General features: G+C 38.3%; 1 protein-coding gene and 1 pseudogene across 2 annotated transcripts in view; both read right to left on the bottom strand.

Annotated features, from left to right (window-relative positions):
- LOC144976463 (cytochrome P450 2J4 pseudogene) overlaps positions 1-16589 on the bottom strand; it is an 18499-nt pseudogene extending 1910 nt beyond the window's left edge. The window contains exon 1 of the transcript XR_013646110.1: positions 16463-16589. The product of XR_013646110.1 is annotated as a cytochrome P450 2J4 pseudogene (transcript). The remainder of the gene's footprint in view (positions 1-16462) is intronic.
- LOC144976464 (uncharacterized) overlaps positions 12024-22500 on the bottom strand; it is a 32355-nt gene continuing 21878 nt past the window's right edge. The window contains 6 exon segments of the mRNA XM_078920755.1: positions 12024-14119; positions 14121-14222; positions 14402-15085; positions 19585-19879; positions 21153-21299; positions 22322-22500. The exon segment at positions 22322-22500 is cut by the window's right edge and continues 3 nt beyond it. Of these exon segments, the coding sequence (XP_078776881.1) occupies positions 13565-14119; positions 14121-14222; positions 14402-15085; positions 19585-19879; positions 21153-21299; positions 22322-22500 (1962 nt within the window). The 3' untranslated portion in view covers positions 12024-13564.

The following is a 22500-nucleotide window of genomic DNA, read 5'->3' on the forward strand; positions in this document are numbered from 1 at the left end:
TTGTTTCTTTAACTTCAAAACACATAAAAGTCCTAAATCTGTCCATCGTGATATTAAACACCATTTCCGTCATCCTGAAATATTGCCAGATTGTCACACGCCAATTTTCAATTTGACTCACAGGTATTTCAGACACCACTCGAGGATTTCAATGCCGAAAGAGGAATTCCCGCACAAAAAAGGGAATTGGGATGGTATTTGGTATTGTATTTAAATGTTGTATAGATAACTGATTAGAACTATATTATGATATATAAACATATTGCCGAATACAACCCTAAAGTTTCCTTATTTCCAATGAAGTAAAGCTCCAAAACCTAATGGTAGTGATTGTAGTAATGGTGGTTGTATTAGTAGTAGTAGTAGTAGTAGTAGTACTAGTAGTAGTAGTAATAGTAGTAGTAGTAGTAGTAGTAGTAGTAGTAGTAGTAGTAGTAGTAGTAGTAGTAGTAGTAGCGGTAGTAGTGATGATGACGAAGTGATTATGGCTGTAGCAGTAGTAGTAGTAGTAGTAGTAGTAGTAGTAGTAGTAGTAGTAGTAGTAGTAGTAGTAGTAGTAGTAGTAGTAGTAGTAGTGGTAGTGATGATGATGTGGTGGTTGTGGTGGTAGTGGTTCTAGTTGTAGTAGTGGCAGTAGTTGTAGTAGTAATGATGATGTGGTGGTGGTGGTTGTAGTAGTAATGGTAGTGATGATGATGTGGTGGTGGTGGTTGTAGTAGTAGTGGTAGTGGTAATGATGTGATGGTGGTGGTTGAAGTAGTAGTGGTAGTGAAGATGTGGTGGTGGTGGTGGTTGTAGTACAAGTGGTCGTGATGAAAAGGTGGTTGTGATGGTTGCAGTGTGTGTGTGTGTGTGTGTGTGTGTGTGTGTGCGCGTATGTGTGTGTGTTTGAGAGAGAGAGAGAGGAGAGAGAGAGTGAGTGAGTGAGAGAGAGAGAGAGAGAGAGAGAGAGAGAGAGAGAGAGGAGAGAGAGAGAGAGAGAGAGAGAGAGAGAGAGAGAGAGAGAGAGATTTGAGCTAAGTTTGTTTGAAGGGTTTTTACGGCGATTGCAACACTGATTGCAGTAGTATTGGTGGTGGTAGGGGTGGCGTTGTGGTGGTTGTAATAGTTGTTGCAGCAATGGTGATGTGATAATGGTCGTAGATATGATAATGTAATGGTGGTTGTAGTATGGATGGTGATGTTGTAGTTGTTGTAATAGTGGTGGTAGGAATGGTGATGTGGTGGTTGTAGCAGTAGTGGTGGGGACGGTGATGTGGTGGTTGTTATAGTAGTGGTGGTAGGGATGGTGATTTGGTGGTTGTAGTAGTGGTAGTAGGGATGATGATGTGGTTGTAGTAGTAGTGGTAGTGATGGTTGTAGTAGTAGTGATGATGATGTGGTGGTGATGGTGGTTGTAGTTGAAATAGTAGCAGTAGAGATGATGATGATGTGGTGGTGTTGTAGTAGGAATGGTAGTGATGATGATGTGGTAGTGGTGGTAGTAGTAGTAGTGGTAGTGATGATAGTGTGGTGGTGATGGTTGTAGTAGTAGTGGTAGTGATGATGATGTGGTGGTGACGGTTGTTGCTGTAGTTGTAATGATGATGATTGGTGATGATATGGTGGTGGTTGTAGTAGTAGTGACTGGAGGGGGGTATCCTTGGAACAATTTAATCTCACCGGAATTTGACGGAAGTTGCCCGTAACCCGAAATATTTTGATCCAGACCGGATTTTTTCCCGGTGAATCACTGTATTGGCATGAGCTTAGAATATACATTTGATAATGTACATACACATTTTTGAAATGATCGAATTATTACTTCTCTAGTTATTCATTATTATGTAAGATGTCCTTAAAATAAATAAAACACCCCCCCAAAAAATGCCGACAATTTTATGACATTGCTTAAGTTTTGAAGCAATTTTGATATTTTAATAAGTAATCAATGAAATAAGAATTATTAATGTGACATTTTTGTCTTATTTATTAGAGGAAATAGGATTTCAAAATGTCAAAAGTTAAGGAAGGGTTTATAATTTCAAAGTTCAGTTTTGAAACTATGTGAAGCCGGGTGGGCAGGGAAAGAAATATCAAGAAACAGGATGAGAGTGGAAGAGAAAGAATGAGAGAGTAAAATACACACACACACACACACACACACACACACACACGTGAGAGAGCGAGAAGAGAGAGAGAGAGAGAGAGAGAGAGAGAGAGAGAGAGAGAGAGAGAGAGATAAAGAAAAAGAGGAGCGAGAGGGGGAGGGGAGAGAGACCGGTTGTGCATTAAGAGGGCAGGAGGGAAATAGAGTAAAGAGGGAAGCCTGACTGTATAACTCTGTGTGTGTGTGTGTGTGTGTGTGTGTTAGTATGTGTGAAAGAAACAAAAGTGAGAGGGAGAGAGTGAGGTAGACATGAAGAAAGGGATGGAGGCGGAGCAAAGAATTGTAGGGATAGTTAAATAAAGCATTTTGTTTCAAAATAAGTCATAGTCAATCAACTGGAAACATATTGACCAATGAGATTGCAATTAAAGAAACGGGCTGGTCAAATTATTCATTGCATTGTTTCCATTTTGAGTCAGATGACAGCTTGAGGAGGAGGGGGTGGGGCTTATTGTGTAATGACTTACATGTAATCATGTTATTGAATCTCTCAAGTTTATCTTAGCGTTCACCACATTGTTGATTGTCTAAACAGACTCCCCCTTCTTTCAGTATACAAAGAAAGCACGACAAAACGAACATCTCTCTCTCTTCCCCCCCCCTCTCTCTCTCTCTCTCTCTCTCTGTGTGTGTGTGTGTGTGTGTGTGTGTGTGTCCCTCTCTCCTTTTCATCTATCTATCTATCTATCTATCTATCTATCTATCTATCTATCTATCTATCTATCTATCTATCTATCTATCTATCTATCTATCTATCTATCTATCTATCTATCTATCTATCTATCTATCTATCTATCTATCTACCTATCTATTTATACATTGATAGGCCCGTTTCTCTTTCTTTTTATCTATCCATACATCTAACTCTTTTTCATTTTTTAGTTACACGCATTTCCATCGGCAGTTCATTAATTGGAGAAGGCTCTATTTACTATTCTGCTTCTGTACTTAAAATCAAATGTTTATCCTACAACAATCTCTGTAAGTGTAAGATTGCGCAACTGTTGTCCTATTTAAGTCTTAGCATGTCCTATAATTTCATGAATAAAGAAAGAGGGACAAAGGACCCCATCTCAATCCTTAACCAATCCAGATAGACAAAGAAGTAATAGCACACGGTGTGTATTAAATACATATGTAACACACACATACTGACGTCATAACACATTGCCCGGGCATTTTAATGGCCAACAGGTGCATATGATGATCCTTGACCATTCAGAATCATTCATTTGTAAGGTTGTCAGGGATAAATCTAGACATGTTTACAGTTTTTAAAGTTCATTATTGGTTTGAACCATGAAATTATGGAAACAGTCATGCTTTCCCTGAGATAGAGAATGACAGGCCCTTTGCTTTGGTATCTTACATGGTATTGGTGTACGAAAAGACTTAATATTACTAAGTTTTGGAAATGGTGGCTCTCTGACAGAAAGTCAACTCTTGTTTTGAATGTCTCTCTGATAGTTGCATTTTAAAACTTTAAATTTATATAACTTATCGTCAATATCTATGTTGAATAATTATGTTATCATGTAGAAAGGTGATTGTAGTTTCTGAAACAACCAAAAAATGAAATTTGATAATTTTGACCATTTCCACTTTAAAACCGGTTTTCTTCGTTTTCCAAATCCAGACTTAATACCGCTTCGAGGCGTAGGGTCACAAATTCTCTAACCGTACTCAGGTGTAAAATGAGTACCTAACCGTTAACAGTTGTGTTTCTCTCGGAAAAAAATGTGTATCGCCTGACAGGCGTCGTCCTACAAGTTGTTGCTGTTGGCCAGGGACCCATAGTAAATCGCTTTTAGTGGATATTGCTCTATGTAAAAGGTCAAACAGTTCTAACTGAAATCGGGGACTTGTTGACCTCGACCAGACATCTCGTAAAGTTGATATCTCTCTCTCTCGGGTCAATATAACTTCCTATATCAGTCAAGCATCGTATTTTATTATTATCAAACACGTCATGATGACTACATTATGTAAATTGCTGTGCTCTGAAGGGAGAAAAAACGTATTGAAAAATTTGGACAAAAAACTCGTCCTGCAAATATTGATGAAATGAAATGACCCACATCTTACCAAAAACTCTCAAACTGGGACTCATGAACCTCATCTGGTCAAAAACGCTCAAACCAGGGACTTATGAACATCATCTGGCCAAAAACTCTCATACCTGGGACTTATGACCCACATCTTGCCAAGAACTCCCCACTCCTGGGACTTATGACCCACATCTTTCCAAAAACTCTCAAACCTGGGACTTATGACCCACATCTTGCCAAAAACTTTTAATCCTGGCCCAAGATGAGGGTCATTTTTTACTCGATCCATGATTGAAGGGCCAATTTTCTGGCCACATTTCAAAAACGTGTTTTTATTTCAGAGTACGAAAGTAAGGTCATAAGGTCATTGAACGCTCTTTACTCTATATTAATTAAAGCCTAGAAAGAGGAGCTACGTTACTCTCCTCTTTCTAGGATTAAAGGTAACGTTGGAATGACCCCACATTCGAGCTCATCTATTAGTGTGCTGAATGTCGCAATTGAGTGATCCCACCCCCCCCCCCTTCCTTTTAAAAAAACCAAACTTCTTGTCATTTATATCTTTAGAGTGGGTAGTGGCACGTTTAGTAGATATTGTGCTATATAACAGCTAAAATTTGGTTGGTTTTGTTTGGGTTTTTTGTTTGTTTATGAAACGAGTGCTCTCCCAATGAACTATCTGGACATTAACAGGAAAGAGAAAGGTAGCAATTTGTAGTCGCAACCTTTGTGCCACAATCATTTATAGCTTTCATTTATAATAGCTAAAATGTATTCGTGGACAATCTCATTTTACTAGAAATCTATGGGCCCTTTTTACTCGTGTATGATTTATTATCATTGGGAATCCTAATCACACTCGATCATAAACAAAGGGACCGATATCCTTGATACAGTTGAATTTCCTGTTTGTTCTTGTCCCCTCCGGCTCTTGACGGAACGACTTCTAAATTAATACTACTTACTTCTCACCATTAAAGTGATCATCACGATTTTCCATTAACTAACCGAATACACTATTGTTATTCCTTTCACTGACCAGCTGTCAAAATAATGAAATACCCTGCACATTAATTGGAATGAATAATTGAGATGATAACCGAACGCATAACTGGTAACATTGTTATAATTGAACATATTTTGCCTTGGTATGTGAGTAGTTCCACTACAAAAATGCACCCAAAACAATTTCGGTTACCGGCCCTGCATCTAAGTCCACTTCAATTATGACCAATTCCATCACTACAGTATTGTGTCCGCGTGAACTTGATTTTTGAAATGCAACTGAAAGAGGAAAGTTGAGAGTTTTTCAGAACTGGTCCAGGATTGCAATCTACGTCACACACTATCATAATATACCATACCTATCGATTGCGGACTGCGGGTCGGGGAGGTTTGCCATTTGGAGGAAGCTTGTTCGAGAGGCAACACAATTCATTATTGAGAAATTGGATAAGATTTCTTGGAAAGAGGGTCAGTAACGGAGATTTTGGTGGACAATGCGAAAGTGTTCCGCTCGGAAATGATGATGGCCTTCGTGGCACGATGGAAAATTCACGCCTTGTTTAGGGCCGCATATAAAGCAAGTGGAAATGGGATTGTGGAGCGGCACCACCACACCGAGGCATGTATTGGACACTCTCGATGATGAGAATCAATAGGAGCAGGAAGGGGGTTATGGTGAAATTGAAATTTTCGAGCAGAATCAAAAGGCATGTGGGTAGAGGCCAACAAGAATCCGTCGCCCGCCCCAGTGGCTTGCAGATGATGTGGAGTAGAGGAGGAGTGAATGGAGGGGTGAGGTGATTGATGGTGGGAGGAAGGTGGGGACTTGTTGGTATGAAGAGTGGATTAGAGGAAGAGTGAATGGAGAGGTGAGGTGATGAAAGATGGAAGAAAGGTTGGGACTTGTTGATCTGAAGATCAAGGGGGGGGGGGGGTGAAATGTGGGATTAAAAACGCGAATGACATTAAGCACCACCTTTGACCTGTGAGGGGTCTCTGAGTGACCCGGAAGACGAGAAGGGAGATCGGTTGTGACGGAGGAAGGACACAAAAACCTGGATCTAGATTAGTGAGTGAGACAGAATAATTTTACTGTTCTAACGACACTTTCATAATTTGACTTTTAGGCAGCGACCAGTTCATTGTTGTACAGTTATATTTTATAGACCCAATGAATATTCATATGGCCTTGCCCGAAAAGAAAGCGTCCCAGCACATGCGCAATCACTTTAAAAGTGAACCTTGCAAAGCAATCATCGTGTTTTTAATTCTCTTGGATTTAAAATTAATTATCTACTTATATTGATGCAATTGTTATTAAAAATATATTATTTTGTGCTTAAATTATCATGTGATGATTCGTGGATTATGATTTTATTCTTCAATTCTTAAGATATTTAGTGGACTGTTATCGATATCATTTTATCGTGCGTGATTTCGCGCTTGCACTAATTAATTAAGACAATGGCGTCGGACGCCCCACTGACAGGACAGCGTGTAACAATGAAACCAGTCAGAGTAAAAATACCAGCGATGACGGTGAAATTGGAGTGATGTGTTTGCTTGTAAGACTGAATGTAGGAAGAAGGGCGAGGCTTCCAAATTAAAGAAAAGTAAAAAACCTGACAATGGTGGCGACATTGAACTCTCAGAAATAAAACAACAGCTTAATAAGCTCATGGCGATCATTGTGGTTGTCACGGAGTTGAAAAATGCATACGATAAGGAGATGACAGAATGTGACACTCTGAATGACTACCAAATAATTAACAATGTAAATGATGGACAAGAAGACGAAGTGTCAGAAGCACAAACGTCTTCATCGATCTCCTACTTCAAAGATGTATCAGGTACAAAGGAAATTGAAGGGCCTTTAATTAACGAGGACCTAGCAAAGGGAATTAATAATATCCTGTGCAACGGAATGCAAATATCGGATAGGGACCAACTATTTCAAAAATATATAAAACCTACAAATTGTGGCAGAATGGAGGCTCTTATTTGTAATCCAGAAATTTTTAAGATGCTCCAAAAAGAAACTAAACAAACTGACTCGAGTATTCAAAAAATACAAACAACACCCCCGAAAAGCTTATTCGCCATGACGATGCGTTTCGAAAAAACTGACTAAAATAAATATAGATTCAGTTTGTCAACAGGATATAGACTCCATCACTAATTCCTGTGCAGATTCCGTGTCGTTGTTAGCAGACGGATCACACAGCCTAGATTTACAAAGACGACAGAATTTTAAATCTGAAGTAAAATTGGAATTCTCGTCATTGTGTTCTGAGCAATATCCGTGCGAGGACTCTCTTTTTGGAAAACAATTGACAGAGAAAATCAAGGATGTCTCGGAAACCTTGAAGGCTTCTCAAAGAGTCAATCGTGTCAAACCATACCAAAGACACCAAAGCAAGCCGTTCTTTTTAAAGAAAAGGTTATCTTTTTTAGACGGGAAAAACCCTGTGTTCAACAACAGGGGAAAACATTACAAAAACGACAACAACAACAACAACAAATACCAGAACTTCAGCAACACAACTCGACAACAGGGTCGTCGCAAGACAGTGGTCGGACTATTTTTGAGCAGACACTACCGTGGCTATGTGGTCTCGCGGTATGACACTCGCTTTCGGATCGGAAGGTTCTGGGTTCGAGCCTAGCTCGGCGCATAGTTGAATCCTTGGAAAAGACTCTTTACTCACATTCTCTCACCGTACTCAGGTGTAAAATGAGTACCTGGCCGTTAATAGCGATATCCCTGTCGGTAAAAAAAGTAATATCCCATAAAAGGCGTCATGTCTCGTTCTACATGTTTCGTGTTTCTGTTGGTCGGGGACCCTTTGTACAGCGCTTTGAGCACGTTTAATTGATATTAGCTCTATAAAAAGCTCAATTTTAAAAAAGCTTTACGTTTTTTGTTTAACACCCTTTCAAGACACTCGTCAGGTTATTTTTAAGCTATCATTTTAACTATCGTCTTTTAAAAAATTAATAGGATTCAATAGTCTGCTGTCACGTCCGCCCAGCAACTAGCAGCTTGGTTCTAAACAAAGAAAATTTGTACTTTTTATTCTTCATGCTGGCTAGAACTTTTTCAGAATGTATACAAGTCAAAACATTATCAGACTTATAATTCTTTGTCTCCTCTGGATACACTTTTATGCTCGTCGGAGAAGTATTTCATCAGGGCGTCCGCCATTCTTCCGACAATTTAAAACTAGTTACTAACTTACTTTGGCGTCATTACGAGGGAAGTGACGTCACGACTGTTGAAGCCTATTACCGATTACTTTCTCGCTTTGAAAGGGACACATTAATAATAAGATGGAGATCGACTTGACAGAACAAGGTTCCTCTGGGTGGAGACGCCGTTCCTGTGAGCTGGGAGAAAAGCTTTCTGAGTTCTGTATGAGGTGATATTTGTCGGAAGCTGCCAAATCGTCTGCACCACTCTGGCGACGTCACTGACGTGCGTGCTGAGGAAACACCGCATCGTGACGCGGCCGGCCTGAGGCTTTTGGACGCTTCATAAGAGAGGAAAACAATTTGCGAAGTGGGTCGATTGTCATGTTGCTACAAAAAAAAAGAATATGACAACAATTTCAAACAAGAACAAACAGTGAATGCTTTGTTTTTTGTTGTTGTTGTTGTTTTTGGAAGCTGTTCTCTTCCTCTTTTTACATTACTTCTTACAACCCAAAGCTTCTCGCGGTTAATATCCATGTAAATAGTCATAATGTGTGCGGTGATGTGGGCTTGTGGTATGACACTCGCGTTCTGATTGGAAGGTCCTGGGTTAGAGTCCCGCTCTGAGCGGCGCATAGTTGAGTCCTAGGAAAAGGCTCTTTACTCATATCCTCTCACTGTGGGCAGGGAGGCACTCACTGTGTCTTCTATCCCCCTGTATCTGTTTTCCAACATGCTTTATGTCTTTGTCTTGGAATGAGATTACTTGGTTTTTACAGGCCCTGGCCCGATATTCTAGTTGGGAGGGAAACAGCCAAATGTATGGTTAGAGTTTTGGGAGATGATAGTTTTTTTCTTGTAAATCATCTCTCTGTTATGCACTGCATTATTTTTTGTTAACATATTATATATGATTTGTAAGCATTGAGTGTGGACCTCTTAGTGGGGAGTTGATCTGATGTCAGGATGAAACTTTAAGGTGATCTCAAACAAAAGTTCACTGATAGTGTGCTCTTGGAATCTACATATGTTCTCTATTTGAACCAATTCTCCTTTGTCTTAGCTTTTTTGGGTGCTTAAATTGAAATACTAAAACTTAGTACTATCCCATTTCCTCCTTTTTTACTGGCGCTGATTTATCTGTTGCAAGCGCCGTAAAATCCTTCAAAAGAAACAAACATCCATACCCTCTCACCGTACTCAGGTATAAAATGAGTACATGGTTGTAACGGAGTTGTCTCTGTCCGAAAAAAAATTGTAATAACACCTCACTGACGTTATATCTTGTCCTCCATATTAAGTGTTGTTGTTGGCTAGGCACATTTTGTGAAGCGCTTTGAGCACTTTTAATGGATATTGCGCTATATATCAGCTAAAGTTATATAATTGTTGAGTAAGATTCAAGAGCTGCAGAGAATGCTGTTTTTTGTTTTGTTTTTAAGGGTTTTACGGCGCTTGCAACACATTTAGGTTATATCAGTGCCAGTAAAAAGGAAGAAAATGGCATAGTAAAAACTTTTAGAATTACAATTAAGGCATCCAAGAATAAGGCAGACAAAGGAGAATTGGTTCAAATAGGCAAGTTGTAGATTCCAAGAGCATACTATCAGTTGTACTTAGTTTGAGATCACCTAAAAGTCTCATCCAGACACAAGCATAGGTCCCCACTAGGAGGAATACACTCAAATGTTTACAAATCATATAATACATAAACAAAACATAATACAGTGCATAACGGGGAGATGATTTACAAGGAAAAAAAATCATCTCCCAAAACAATAACTATGCATTTGACTGTTTCCCTCCCAGCTAGGACCCCGAACAGGGCCAGGACAAAACCAAGTTATCTCATTCCAAGACAAAGACAGAAAGCATGTTGGAAAACAGATATAAGGGGAGAGAAGACACAGTAAGTACCTCCCTGCCCGCTATGGGAGGTCAGGATCCCCACCCAGGAAGAGAATGCCTTAGGTAGAAATATGATAAGGGAGAAATTGGTAATATGTCTGAGGAAAAGTAATTTAACCAGTTACTGTCGTACTCCGGTATAGCACGTATTTAATAATAATAATAATAATAATAATAATAATAATAATAATAATAATAATAATGATGATGATGATGATGATGATGATGATGATGATGATGATGATGATGATGATGAAAATGATAATGATAATAACAATCATTAACAATAATAAGTTTATTGTCCATGAAGGTCATTTTTATTTGGCTACAGTATAGACATAAAATAAGCAAACAGACATGCATAACACAAAAAGTGCGAAACCAAACACACACACACACACACACACAACACACACACAATATATATATATATATATATATATATGTATATATATTATATATATTATATATTATATATATATATATATATTATTATATATATAAGCCTTCGTGTAACCTATCTAAAAGGCATATCAAGATCGCAAACATTTACAGGTGTGTATGTGTATATATATATATATATATATTATATTATATATATATATATATATATTATATATATATATATATGTACGAAAAGTGCTCGACGTGTAGCAATGGAGCGAATTATTATTTTAATATTAACCACAATGTTGGAGTCAGTCTACATCGATGTTTCAGGCCTTTTCAGCCATCGTCAGGACTGTGTGTTACATGAGTTTGGTTTGTTGTGTGTTGTTGCTTGTTGAAGTGGTTCCGTGGGTTTGTAGTTGATTGATAAGTAATTATATGAAATGTTGTGGTCTCTAGGTTGTTGTCTTTTAATTTCCAAATATGTTCGCTTAGTTTTGTGGATGTTTTTTTGTTAGTGTTTCTAAATGTTGAGGTGTGGAGGTTGTATCTTGTTTTGAAATTATTTTCCGTTAGTCCTACATATTTTTCTTGCTTGTTTGTTGTAGTTTCGGTGACTGTGGCTTGGTAAATTAAACTTGATTCTAAACATTGTTTGTTTAGCGGGAAATCCTTATTTCTGCAATTGCATTTTCTGGTGGGTGGGTTTTGCTCTTGTCGGTGGTTTAATATTTTTTGTTGTGGGTTGAAATTATTTGTTTTATGTTGCGCATACACGCGTAGCTTATTTTTATGGTATTCCTCTTGATAATTTTATGTAGCTTGTGGTTTTTTTGGAAAGTGTGTATCAATTAACTTCAGGAACTGCTGTCCAATGTTTGTGCTGACGTTTTTTGTCGAAAGGTGGGTTGAACCATGTAATATGTCGTTTTCTTGTTTTGCTTTCTTAACTTGTGTGTTGAGGTTTATATGACATCGACGGAAGAACTTATTAATCAACTACAAACCCACGGAACCACTTCAACAAGCAACAACACACAACAAACCAAACTCGTGTAACACACAGTCCTGACGATGGATGAAAAGGCCTGAAACATCGATGTAGACTGACTCCAACATTGTGGTAAATATTAAAGTAATTATAATATATATATATATATATATATATATATATATATATATATATTATATATATATATATATAGAGAGAGAGAGGAGAGAGAGAGAGAGAGAGAGAGAGAGAGAGAGAAAGAAAGAAAAAGAAGAAGAGAGGAGTAGAGAGAGAGAGAGAGAGAGGTGAGAGGAGAGAGGATGAGGAGAGGAAGGAGAGAGAGAGAGAGAGAGAGAGAGAGAGTGATAGCTACAATAACGATTCAAACTCGTTTCATCAAATTCCAATCGATTTAAATGAGCCTCATCTTGGCAAACTCTCTCAAAGCTGGGACCTTGCGAAGTCAAACCGGTCAGACGTGCATGGTGCCATTACACCATAGAGGCTGCCAATAATTGGGAGGATTTAATGCCTATAATATTCTTTACAAGGGTATCCTTTTCCATAGTGAACCCTCGCTTTCCCAAACGATATGCGTACCCTTGTGAAGACCATAGTCATAAATTGACCCAATTATTAGGTAACTGTGGTGTAGTGGTAGCGCATCTGATCTGTAATCAAGCTTTGATGTTCGATCCCCAATTGAGCCCGGCTGATTTTTTAGGACGATTCTTTTTTCTCGTATGTTTTCTTTCTTGCTTTGTCTGGCACTGTTTCATATACATTAGTTCAGATCATTATCTTATACCAGTGCTTGCTCCCTAATTTGTCAAATTGATATGTTGATGGTATTGTATTGTTTCACTCCATATAACGCCAAACGAATGAAATTGCTTCCTTATTTATTATTTAGGATCTGAGTTGCCCACAAATTGCCAAACGAATGAAATTGCTTCATTATTTAGGTTTTGAGTAGCCCAAATAATGCCAAACAAATGAAATTGCTTCATTATTTAGGTTCTGAGTAGCCCATATAATGTCCATATAATCACCATCATCATCATCATCATCATCATCATCATCATCATCATCATCATCATCATCATCATCATCAACCTCAACACCTTCGTCTTTGTCATCATGGTCTTCACCATCATAATCATCATCATCATCATCATCATCATCATCACATCATCATCATAATCATCATCAACGTCATTATCATCATCATCGTCATCATCATCATTATGATCAAAATAATTTTCATAAACATCATCATCATCATCATCATCATCATCATCATCATCATCATCATCATCATCATCATCATCATCATCATCATCATCATCATCATCATCATCATCTACCTTATCACCTTTGTCTTTGTTATAACGATTTTCATCAGTTCAATAATATTGATATTATAGTACCAGTAAAAATAATCATAATAATAATAATAATAATAATAATAATAATAATAATAATAATAATAATAATAATAATAATAATAATAATAATAATAATAATAATAATAATAATAATAATAATAATAATAATAATAATAATAATAATAATAGAAATAACAAAAATAATAATAATAACAATAACAACAACAACAATAATGATAATAATACAGCTTTTGTAGAGCTTTACTCCGAATATAAGAGCTCTAAAAGAAGGAAAATAATTGAAAAAATTAAATGAAAAACATTTACGCACATCCCAATTCATGCACAGAAAGACCTCGTGACAGATACGCATGACATTTTTATATCATCATTATCCTAATAAGAATCATCGTCGTCGTCGTCATCATCATCATCATCATCTTCATCATCATCAGCTTCACCATTACATATTTTCACATCTCAAATAAGTTTATTACTCTCTTCGTGTGAAGACAAGGTTCTGAACCCCATGCCTTAAAAATAAGGCTACCTCCGGAGTCAGATCAATTGGCCTTCCAGGCTCCGGACTGATGGTATAAAACTGAAGAATTGCTGTGAAAAATAGACTCAGTTCCATTTTTGCCAGGATCTCACCCAAACAGGATCTTGGACCTACAGAAAATGACACCATCCGTTCTCGGTGAGTAATTTTACCATCCTTACTGAGGAAATGCTCAGGATCAAATTTATCAGGGTTTGGGAATGTTTTGGGATCCAAGTTTATAGATGCGAGGTTTGCAAAAACTAATGTGTTTTGTGGTAGGTGATACCCTTGGAATTCTATATCTTTATTCGTGACATGAGCAACTCCAGCAGGAGCGGCAGGCCGAAGTCGCAATACTTCTAAAATAGTGGCTTCTGAATATGGTAGCTTTTCTTTGTCCGCCAAAGACGGTAATTTCCCTTTGCCCAAGACTTGGTCAATCTCTTGCTGGCATTTTTTCTGGATATCCGGATATTTTGCCATGTAGAGCATTGTCCATGCTAAAACTGTTGGCGGTTGTGTCTGATCCCGCGGTGAATAAATCAACAATGACACGAGCCATACATCTATCATCGTATGTTTCATTTTTTCCTTGTTCTCGTTTCATCTTGATGAACACATCGACAAAATCCGAAGGTTATCCTGGTCGTATGTTGACTCGTTGTTTGCGGCTAGGGTCTTCACGTATTCAGATGTAAGCAACAACGTACGAATGAAATTCTCCACTATCTGTTTGAAGTGAGGGACATGTCGAAGGTACGGGAAGAAATTGACCGGTGTGAATACGGGATTGTTCTTCAATGAATCGTCTAGAACTCTCAGAAGTTCCTTAAATTTTTCGTCTTCATATTCAAATCTTGAACCGAAAATCACTTGGCAAATAACATTTGAAGTGGCGAGATTGAACAAAGGTTTCGTGTAAAATGGTTGGTTGTTCTTTTGACCGAATGCGTCAAGAAGAACTCGAATTTCTTCCTGAATGTTCTCTTCCATGCTGTGTTTTCCCACGCCAAAATCTCTCATTGTTGTCAGGGCTGTACGTCTCAGTGTTTTCCAGCTGTGACCGCTATTTGTGACAATACCTGCTCCCAGCGTCATGTTTAAGTGCTTCATAATATAAAGAATATTTTCAGGTCGATCGCTGAAGACGTCAGATTTTTTAATAAATGCTTCAATGAGCATGTTGTAGTCGCTGATGACGATTGCGTAGATAGATCCAAGCTTTAAGTTAAACAGCTTGCCGTATTTTCTGGCAAGCGTTTGGAAAATATGGTAATCTCCTTGCTCGTGTTTCTTTTGAAATTCCAGAAAACTGCCAATGACAGGAAGCGGAAATGGCCCGGGTGGCATGTTCATTGACCTTGGCATGGACTTGATGTAGAAGGTCAACAGGAGAACGAAGACAAAGACCAAAACAGTGGTAAGGGTGATCAGATTGATGAGTAATCCAAGCATTTTGTATGGCTTTGACTTTAAAGCGATCCAATAAAGTCTTTTTCGTTTTTCAAGTATAAAAAATGTTCTAATATTTTTATGTTGTGTGATGATTCTTCTATTTAACAATTCGATGTTGCCTCCTGTACTTTAGACTTGATTTGGCTGTAGATTACTGGTCTCAAAAGCTTGGTCCTGTAGTGAGAAAAAAAATATTAACTTCAAAATTGTGAATCAGCAATGAGTAAGAATAGTTTTTAGCATTTGTGGCCAATCGTCTCCAAACGGTATTATGTTGTGGTAAACAGGTACAAGAAATTGAAGTTTTTTGTTAAACAAGTCCTGCCCACATTTACGAAAATTTGACTTCTATGCCAGAACATCATGTGCGTCTCTTAGTCATTAAAACTTACTGAAAATGACGGTTGATTCCAAACTACATATTTAAAGAAATGTAGGATGTTATTTAATAGTGTTAGGGTAAATTGATGATTTTTAACATTAACTATAGCGACTACAATGTGTATCTCCTAAATGATACGAGCTTTGATATTTTAGAAGGAAGGACTGGGTTCAATTTTACAAATTTTGAGTTTATGCCCTTGTTGAGAATTTTGAGTTTTGTTTCTTTATCTTCAAAACACATAAATGTCCTAAATTTGTCCATCGTGACATTACACACCATTTCCGTCATCCTGAAATATTGCCAGATTGTCACAAATGTCCACTTATAGTTTGACCATTACTAAAGCAAATGTCAGATTGTCACTATTGTCCACTTATAGATTTATCATTACTAGAGCAGATGCCAGATTATCATGATTGCCTCTTATATTTTGGTCATTATTGGAGCAAATGCCAGATTTTCATGATCGTCCAATTATAGTTTGATCATTAATAGAGCAAACACCAGATTATCACAATTGTCCACTTATAGTTTGATCATTACTAGACCAAATGTTAGATTATTTTTCACGACTGTGAGAGTACAATATAAAAATAATGAAAATACTGATGATGATGATGAGGATGATGATGGTGATGATGATGATGATGATAATGATGATGATGATGATGATGATGATGATGATGATGATGATGATGATGGTGGTGATGATGATGATGATGATGATGATGATGATGATGACGACGACGACGATGATGATGATGATGATGATGATGATGATGATGATGATGATGATGATGATGATGATGATGATGATATAGAAACAGGGATAAATTCCGGCTCCATGGGCCTCATGGCTCTGAAGGACTCCTTTTTTCCCCTTGTATCATTCCTGAGGACAAGGTTATATCTTCTTTGTGTGCAACAACCTGATATTTCATTTGGCAATTTTAACAGTAAAGTCATATTACCTTAGACATTGTTAAATTTGATAATAATTTACATACCACTCCAAACAGATATCCGTGCTTTCCTACACGATTTTTTTTTCGTAACTTAATATTACAAGAAAGTCAATGAGCTAAATAATTCAACAACTTTTATGTCACCAAAAATGAAGCGACTGATCAAGCCTCTTATTGATACACAAGATGAACTTAATGCATTTGGTTCAAAGTCCTAGGTCTTTTGATAACAAGTTAAATTGCTAAAAAAAAAATATATATCAAAGATAAAAGCTAAAAAATATATGTTACATGCATAAAGAGCATGCAATATCTATCTACTTTTCTTTATCTTATTTGATTAAAAATGCAAACTGTGCATTCATGGCATATGAGAGTCACCCAATATTCCTGATGTACACCAGATATTCTCCCATCCTCATTGAGCTTTTATATAGTGAAATATCCACTAAACGTGTTAAAAGCATTTACATGAGTCCCTGGCCAACAGCAACACTTAACATGTAGGACGAGACATGACGCCTGTTAAGCGATATTACACGTTTTTACGGACAAAGACAAGGCTGTTAACGGCCATGTACTCATTTTACACCTGATACGGTGAGAGAATGTGAGTAAAGAGAAATTTCTATGCGCTGAGCAAGCGAGACTCGAACCCAGGACTCTGCCGTTCCGAAAGAGAGTGACATGCCACAAGACCACAGCCACACAAATTGTCAAAATATGACATAACATGAGAAATATCCAATATTCCTGATTTTATTTATCTTTGGGGAGATGTATGTGTTTTAATACGATATAAGTGCGGCTATATATTGTCGGAAGGTCCTGGTTCGAGTCTCGCTCTGAGCGGCGCATAGTTGAATCCTTGGAAAAGGCTCTTTTCTCAAATTCTCTAACCGTACTCAGGTGTAAAATGAGTACCTAACCGTTAACAGTTGTGTTTTTCTCGGAAAAAAATGTGTATCGCCTGACAGGCGTCGTCCTACAAGATAAGTTGTTGCTGTTGGGCAGGGACCCATAGTAAATCGCTTTTAGTGGATATTGCTCTATGTAAAAGGTCAAACAGTTCTAACTGAAATCGGGGACTTGTTGACCTCGACCAGACATCTCGTAAAGTTGATATCTCTCTCTCGGGTCAATATAACTTCCTATATCAGTCAAGCATCGTATTTTATTATTATCAAACACGTCATAATGACTACATTATGTAAATTGCTGTGTTCTGAAGGGAGAAAAAACGTATTGAAAAATTTGGACAGAAAACTCGTCCTTCAAATATTGATGAAATGAAATGACCCACATCTTACCAAAAACTCTCAAACCTGGGACTTATGAACCTCATCTGGTCAAAAACGCTCAAACCAGGGACTTATGAACATCATCTTGCCAAAAACTCTCATACCTGGGACTTATGACCCACATCTTCCAAAAACTCCCAAACCTGGGACTTATGACCCACATCTTCCAAAAACTCTCAAACCTGGGACTTATGACCCACATCTTGCCAAAAACTTTCAACCTGGGACTTATGACTCACATCTTGCCAAAAACTCTCATACCTGGGACTTATGACCCACATCTTGCCAAAAACTCTCAAACCTGGGACTTATGACCCACATCTTGCCAAAAACTTTCAAACCTGGGACTTATGACCCACATCTTGCCAAAAACTCTCATACCTGGGACTTATGACCCACATCTTGCCAAAAACTCTCAAACCTGGGACTTATGACCCACACCTTGCCAAAAACTCTCATACCTGGGACTTATGACCAACATCTTGCCAAAAACTTTCAAACCTGGCCCAAGATGAGGGTCATTTTTTACTCGATCCATGATTGAAGGGCCAATTTTCTGGCCAAATTTCAAAAACGTGTTTTTATTTCAGAGTACGAAAGTAAGGTCATAAGGTCATTGAACCCTCTTTACTCTATATTAAAGCCTAGAAAGAGGAGCTACGTTAGCTCTCCTCTTTCTAGGATTAAAGGTAACGTTGGAATGACCCCCACATTCGAGCTCATCGTTTAGTGTGCTGAATGTCGAAATGAGTGATCCCACCCCCCCCCCCCTTCCTTTAAAAAAACCAAACTTCTTGTCATTTATATCTTTAGAGTGGGTAGTGGCACGTTTAGTAGATATTGTGCTATATAACAGCTAAAATTTGGTTGGTTTTGTTTGGGTTTTTTGTTTGTTTATGAAACGAGTGCTCTCCCAATGAACTATCTGGACATTAACAGGAAAGAGAAAGGTAGCAATTTGTAGTCGCAACCTTTGTGCCACAATCATTTATAGCTTTCATTTATAATAACTAAAATGTATTCGGGACATCTCTTTTACTAGAAATCTATGGGCCCTTTTTACTCGTGTATGATTTATTATTATTGGGAGTCCCAATCACACTCGATCATAAACAAAGGGACCGATATCCTTGATACAGTTGAATTTCCTGTTTGTTCTTGTCCCTCCGGCTCCTGACGGAACGACTTCTAAATTAATACTACTTACTTCTCACCATTAAAGTGATCATCACGATTTTCCATTAACTAACTGAATACACTATTGTTATTCCTTTCACTGACCAGCTGTCCAAATAATGAAATACCCTGCACATTAATTGGAATGAATAATTGAGATGATAACCGAACGCATAACTGGTTAACATTTTTATAATTGAACATATTTTGCCTTGGTATGTGAGTAGTTCCACTACAAAAATGCACCCAAAACAATTTCGGTTACCGGCCCTGCATCTAAGTACACTTCAATTATGACCAATTCCATCACGACAGTATAGTGTCCGCGTGAACTTGATTTTTGAAATGCAACTGAAAGAGGAAAGTTGAGAGTTTTTCAGAACTGGTCCAGGATTGCAATCGACGTCACACACTATCATAATATACCATACCTATCGATTGCGGACTGCGGGTCGGGGAGGTTTGCCATTTGGAGGAAGCTGGTTCGAGAGGCAACAGAATTCATTATTGAAAAATTGGATAAGATTTCTTGGAAAGAGGGTCAGTAACGGAGATTTTGGGGGACAATGCGAAAGTGTTCCGCTCGGAAATGATGATGGGCTTCGTGGCACGATGGAAAATTCACGCCTTGTTTAGGGCCGCATATAAACCAAGCGGAAATGGGATTGTGGAGCGGCACCACCACACCGAGGCATGTATTGGACACTCTCGATGATGAGAATCAATAGGAGCAGGAAGGGGGTTATGGTGAAATTGAAATTTTCGAGCAGAATCAAAAGGCATGTGGGCAGAGGCCAACAAGAATCCGTCACCCGCCCCAGTGGCTTGCAGATGATATGGAGTAGAGGAGGAGTGAATGGAGGGGTGAGGTGATTGATGGTGGAAGGAAGTGGGGACTTGTTGGTCTGAAGAGTGGATTAGAGGAGGAGTGAATGGAGAGGTGAGGTGATGAAAGATGGAAGAAAGGTTGGGACTTGTTGATCTGAAGATCAAGGGGGCGTGTGGTGAAATGTGGGATTAAAAACGCGAATGACATTAAGCACCACCTTTGACCTGTGAGGGGTCTCTGAGTCACCCGGAAGACGAGAAGGGAGATCGGTTGTGGCAAGTGACCGGCGACGGGGGAAGGACACAAAAACCTGGATCTAGATTAGTGAGTGAGACAGAATAATTTTACTGTTCTAACGACACTTTCATAATTTGACTTTTAGGCAGCGACCAGTTCATTGTTGTACAGTTATATTTTATAGACCCAATGAATATTCATATGGCCTTGCCCGAAAGAAAGCGTCCCTGCACATGCGCAATCACTTTAAAAGTGAACCTTGCAAAGCAATCATCGTGTTTTTAATTCTCTTGGATTTAAAATTAATTATCTACTTAGATTGATGCAATTGTTATTAAAAATATATTATTTTGTGCTTAAATTATCATGTGATGATTCGTGGATTATGATTTTGTTCTTCAATTATTAAGATATTTAGTGGACTGTTATCGATTTCATTTTATCGTGCGTGATTTTGCGCTTGCACTAATTAATTAAGACAATGGCGTCGCCCCACTGACCCAGTTCCTCAACAGGACAGCGTGTAACAATGAAACCAGTCAGAGTAAAAATACCAGCGATGACGGTGAAATTGGAGTGATGTGTTTGTTTAGTAAGACTGAATTAGGAAGAAGGGCGAGCCTTTCAAATTAAAGAAAAGTAAAAACCTGACAATGGTGGCGACACTGAACTCTCAGAAATAAAACAACAGCTCATGGCGATCATTCCGGTTGTCACGGAGTTAAAAATGCATACGATAAGGGGATGACAGAATGTGACACTCTGAATGACAACTACGAAACAATTAACAATGTAAATGATGAACAAGAAGACGGTGAAGTGCCAGAAGCACAAACGTCTTCATCAATCACCTACTTCAAAGATGTATCAGGTACAAAGGAAATTGAAGGGCCTTTAATTAACGAGGACCTAGCAAAGGGAATTAATAATATCCTGTGCAACGGAATGCAAATATCGGATAGGGACCAACTATTTCAAAAATATATAAAACCTACAAATTGTGGCAGAATGGAGGCTCTTATTTGTAATCCAGAAATTTTTTAAGATGCTCCAAAAAGAAACTAAACAAACTGACTCGAGTATTCAAAAAATACAAACAACACTCCTGAAAAGCTTATTCGCCATGACGATGTGTTTCGAAAAACTGACTAAAATAAATATAGATTCAGTTTGTCAACAGGATATAGACTCCATCACTAATTCCTGTGCAGATTCCGTGGCGTTGTTAGCAGACGGATCACACAGCCTGGATTTACATAGACGACAGAATTTTAAATCTGAAGTAAAATTGGAATTCTCGTCATTGTGTTCTGAACAGTATCCGTGCGAGGACTCTCTTTTTGGAAAACAATTGAAAGAGAAAGTCAAGGATGTCTCGGAAACCTTGAAGGTTTCTCAAAGAGTCAATCGTGTCAAACCATACCAAAGACACCAAAGCAAGCCTATTTTTTAAAAAGAAAAGCTTATCTTTTTTAGACGGAAAAACCCTGTGTTCAACAACAGGGGAAAACATTACAAAAACGACAACAACAACAACAAATACCAGAACTTCAGCAACACAACTCGACAACAGGGTCGTCGCAAGACACTGGTCGGACTATTTTTGAGCAGACACTACCGTGGCTATGTGGTCTCGCGGTATGACACTAGCTTTCGGATCGGAAGGTATGGGTTCGAGCCTAGCTCGGCGCATAGTTGAATCCTTTGAAAAGACTCTTTACTCACATTCTCTCACCGTACTCAGGTGTAAAATGAGTACCTGGCCGTTAATAGCGATATCCCTGTCGGAAAAAAAATGTAATATCCCATAAAAGGCCGTCTTTTCTCGTTCTACGTGTTTCTGTTGGTCAGAGACCCTTTGTACAGCGCTTTGAGCACGTTTAATTGATATTAGCTATATAAAAAGCTCAATATAAAAAAAAAGGTTTACGTTTTTTGTTTAACACCCTTTCAAGACACTCGTCAGGTTATTTTAAAGCTACCGTTTTAACTATCGTCTTTTAAAAATTTAATATATTCAATAGTCTGATGTCACTTCCGCCCAGCAACCAGCAGCTTGGTTCTAAACAAAGAAAATTTGTACTTTTTATTCTTCATGCTGGCTAGAACTTTTTCAGAATGTATACAAGTCAAAACCTTATCAGACTTATATTGTTTTTTCTCCTCTGGATACACTTTTTGCTCGTCGGAGAAGTATTTCATTAGGGCGTCCGCCATTCTTCCGACAGTTTAAAACTAGTTACTAACTTACTTTGCGTCATTACGAAGGAAATGACGTCACGACTGTTTAAGCCTATTACCGATTACTTCCTCGCTTTGAAAGGGACACATTAATAATAAGATGGAGATCGACTTGACAGAACAAAGTTCCTATGGGTGGAGACGCCGTTCCTGTGAGTTGGGAGAAAAGCTTTCTGAGTTCTGTAAGAGGTGATGTTTGTGGGAAGCTGCCAAACAGTCTGCACCACTCTGGCGACGTCACCCACGTGCGTGCTGGGGAACACCGCATCGCGACGCGGCCGGCCTGAGGCTTCTGG

Source organism: Berghia stephanieae, chromosome 7, assembly GCF_034508935.2.
Source record: "Berghia stephanieae isolate SIO BIC M18660-M18661 chromosome 7, UCSD_Bste_1.3, whole genome shotgun sequence".
NCBI classification, from domain to species: Eukaryota; Metazoa; Mollusca; class Gastropoda; order Nudibranchia; family Aeolidiidae; genus Berghia; species Berghia stephanieae.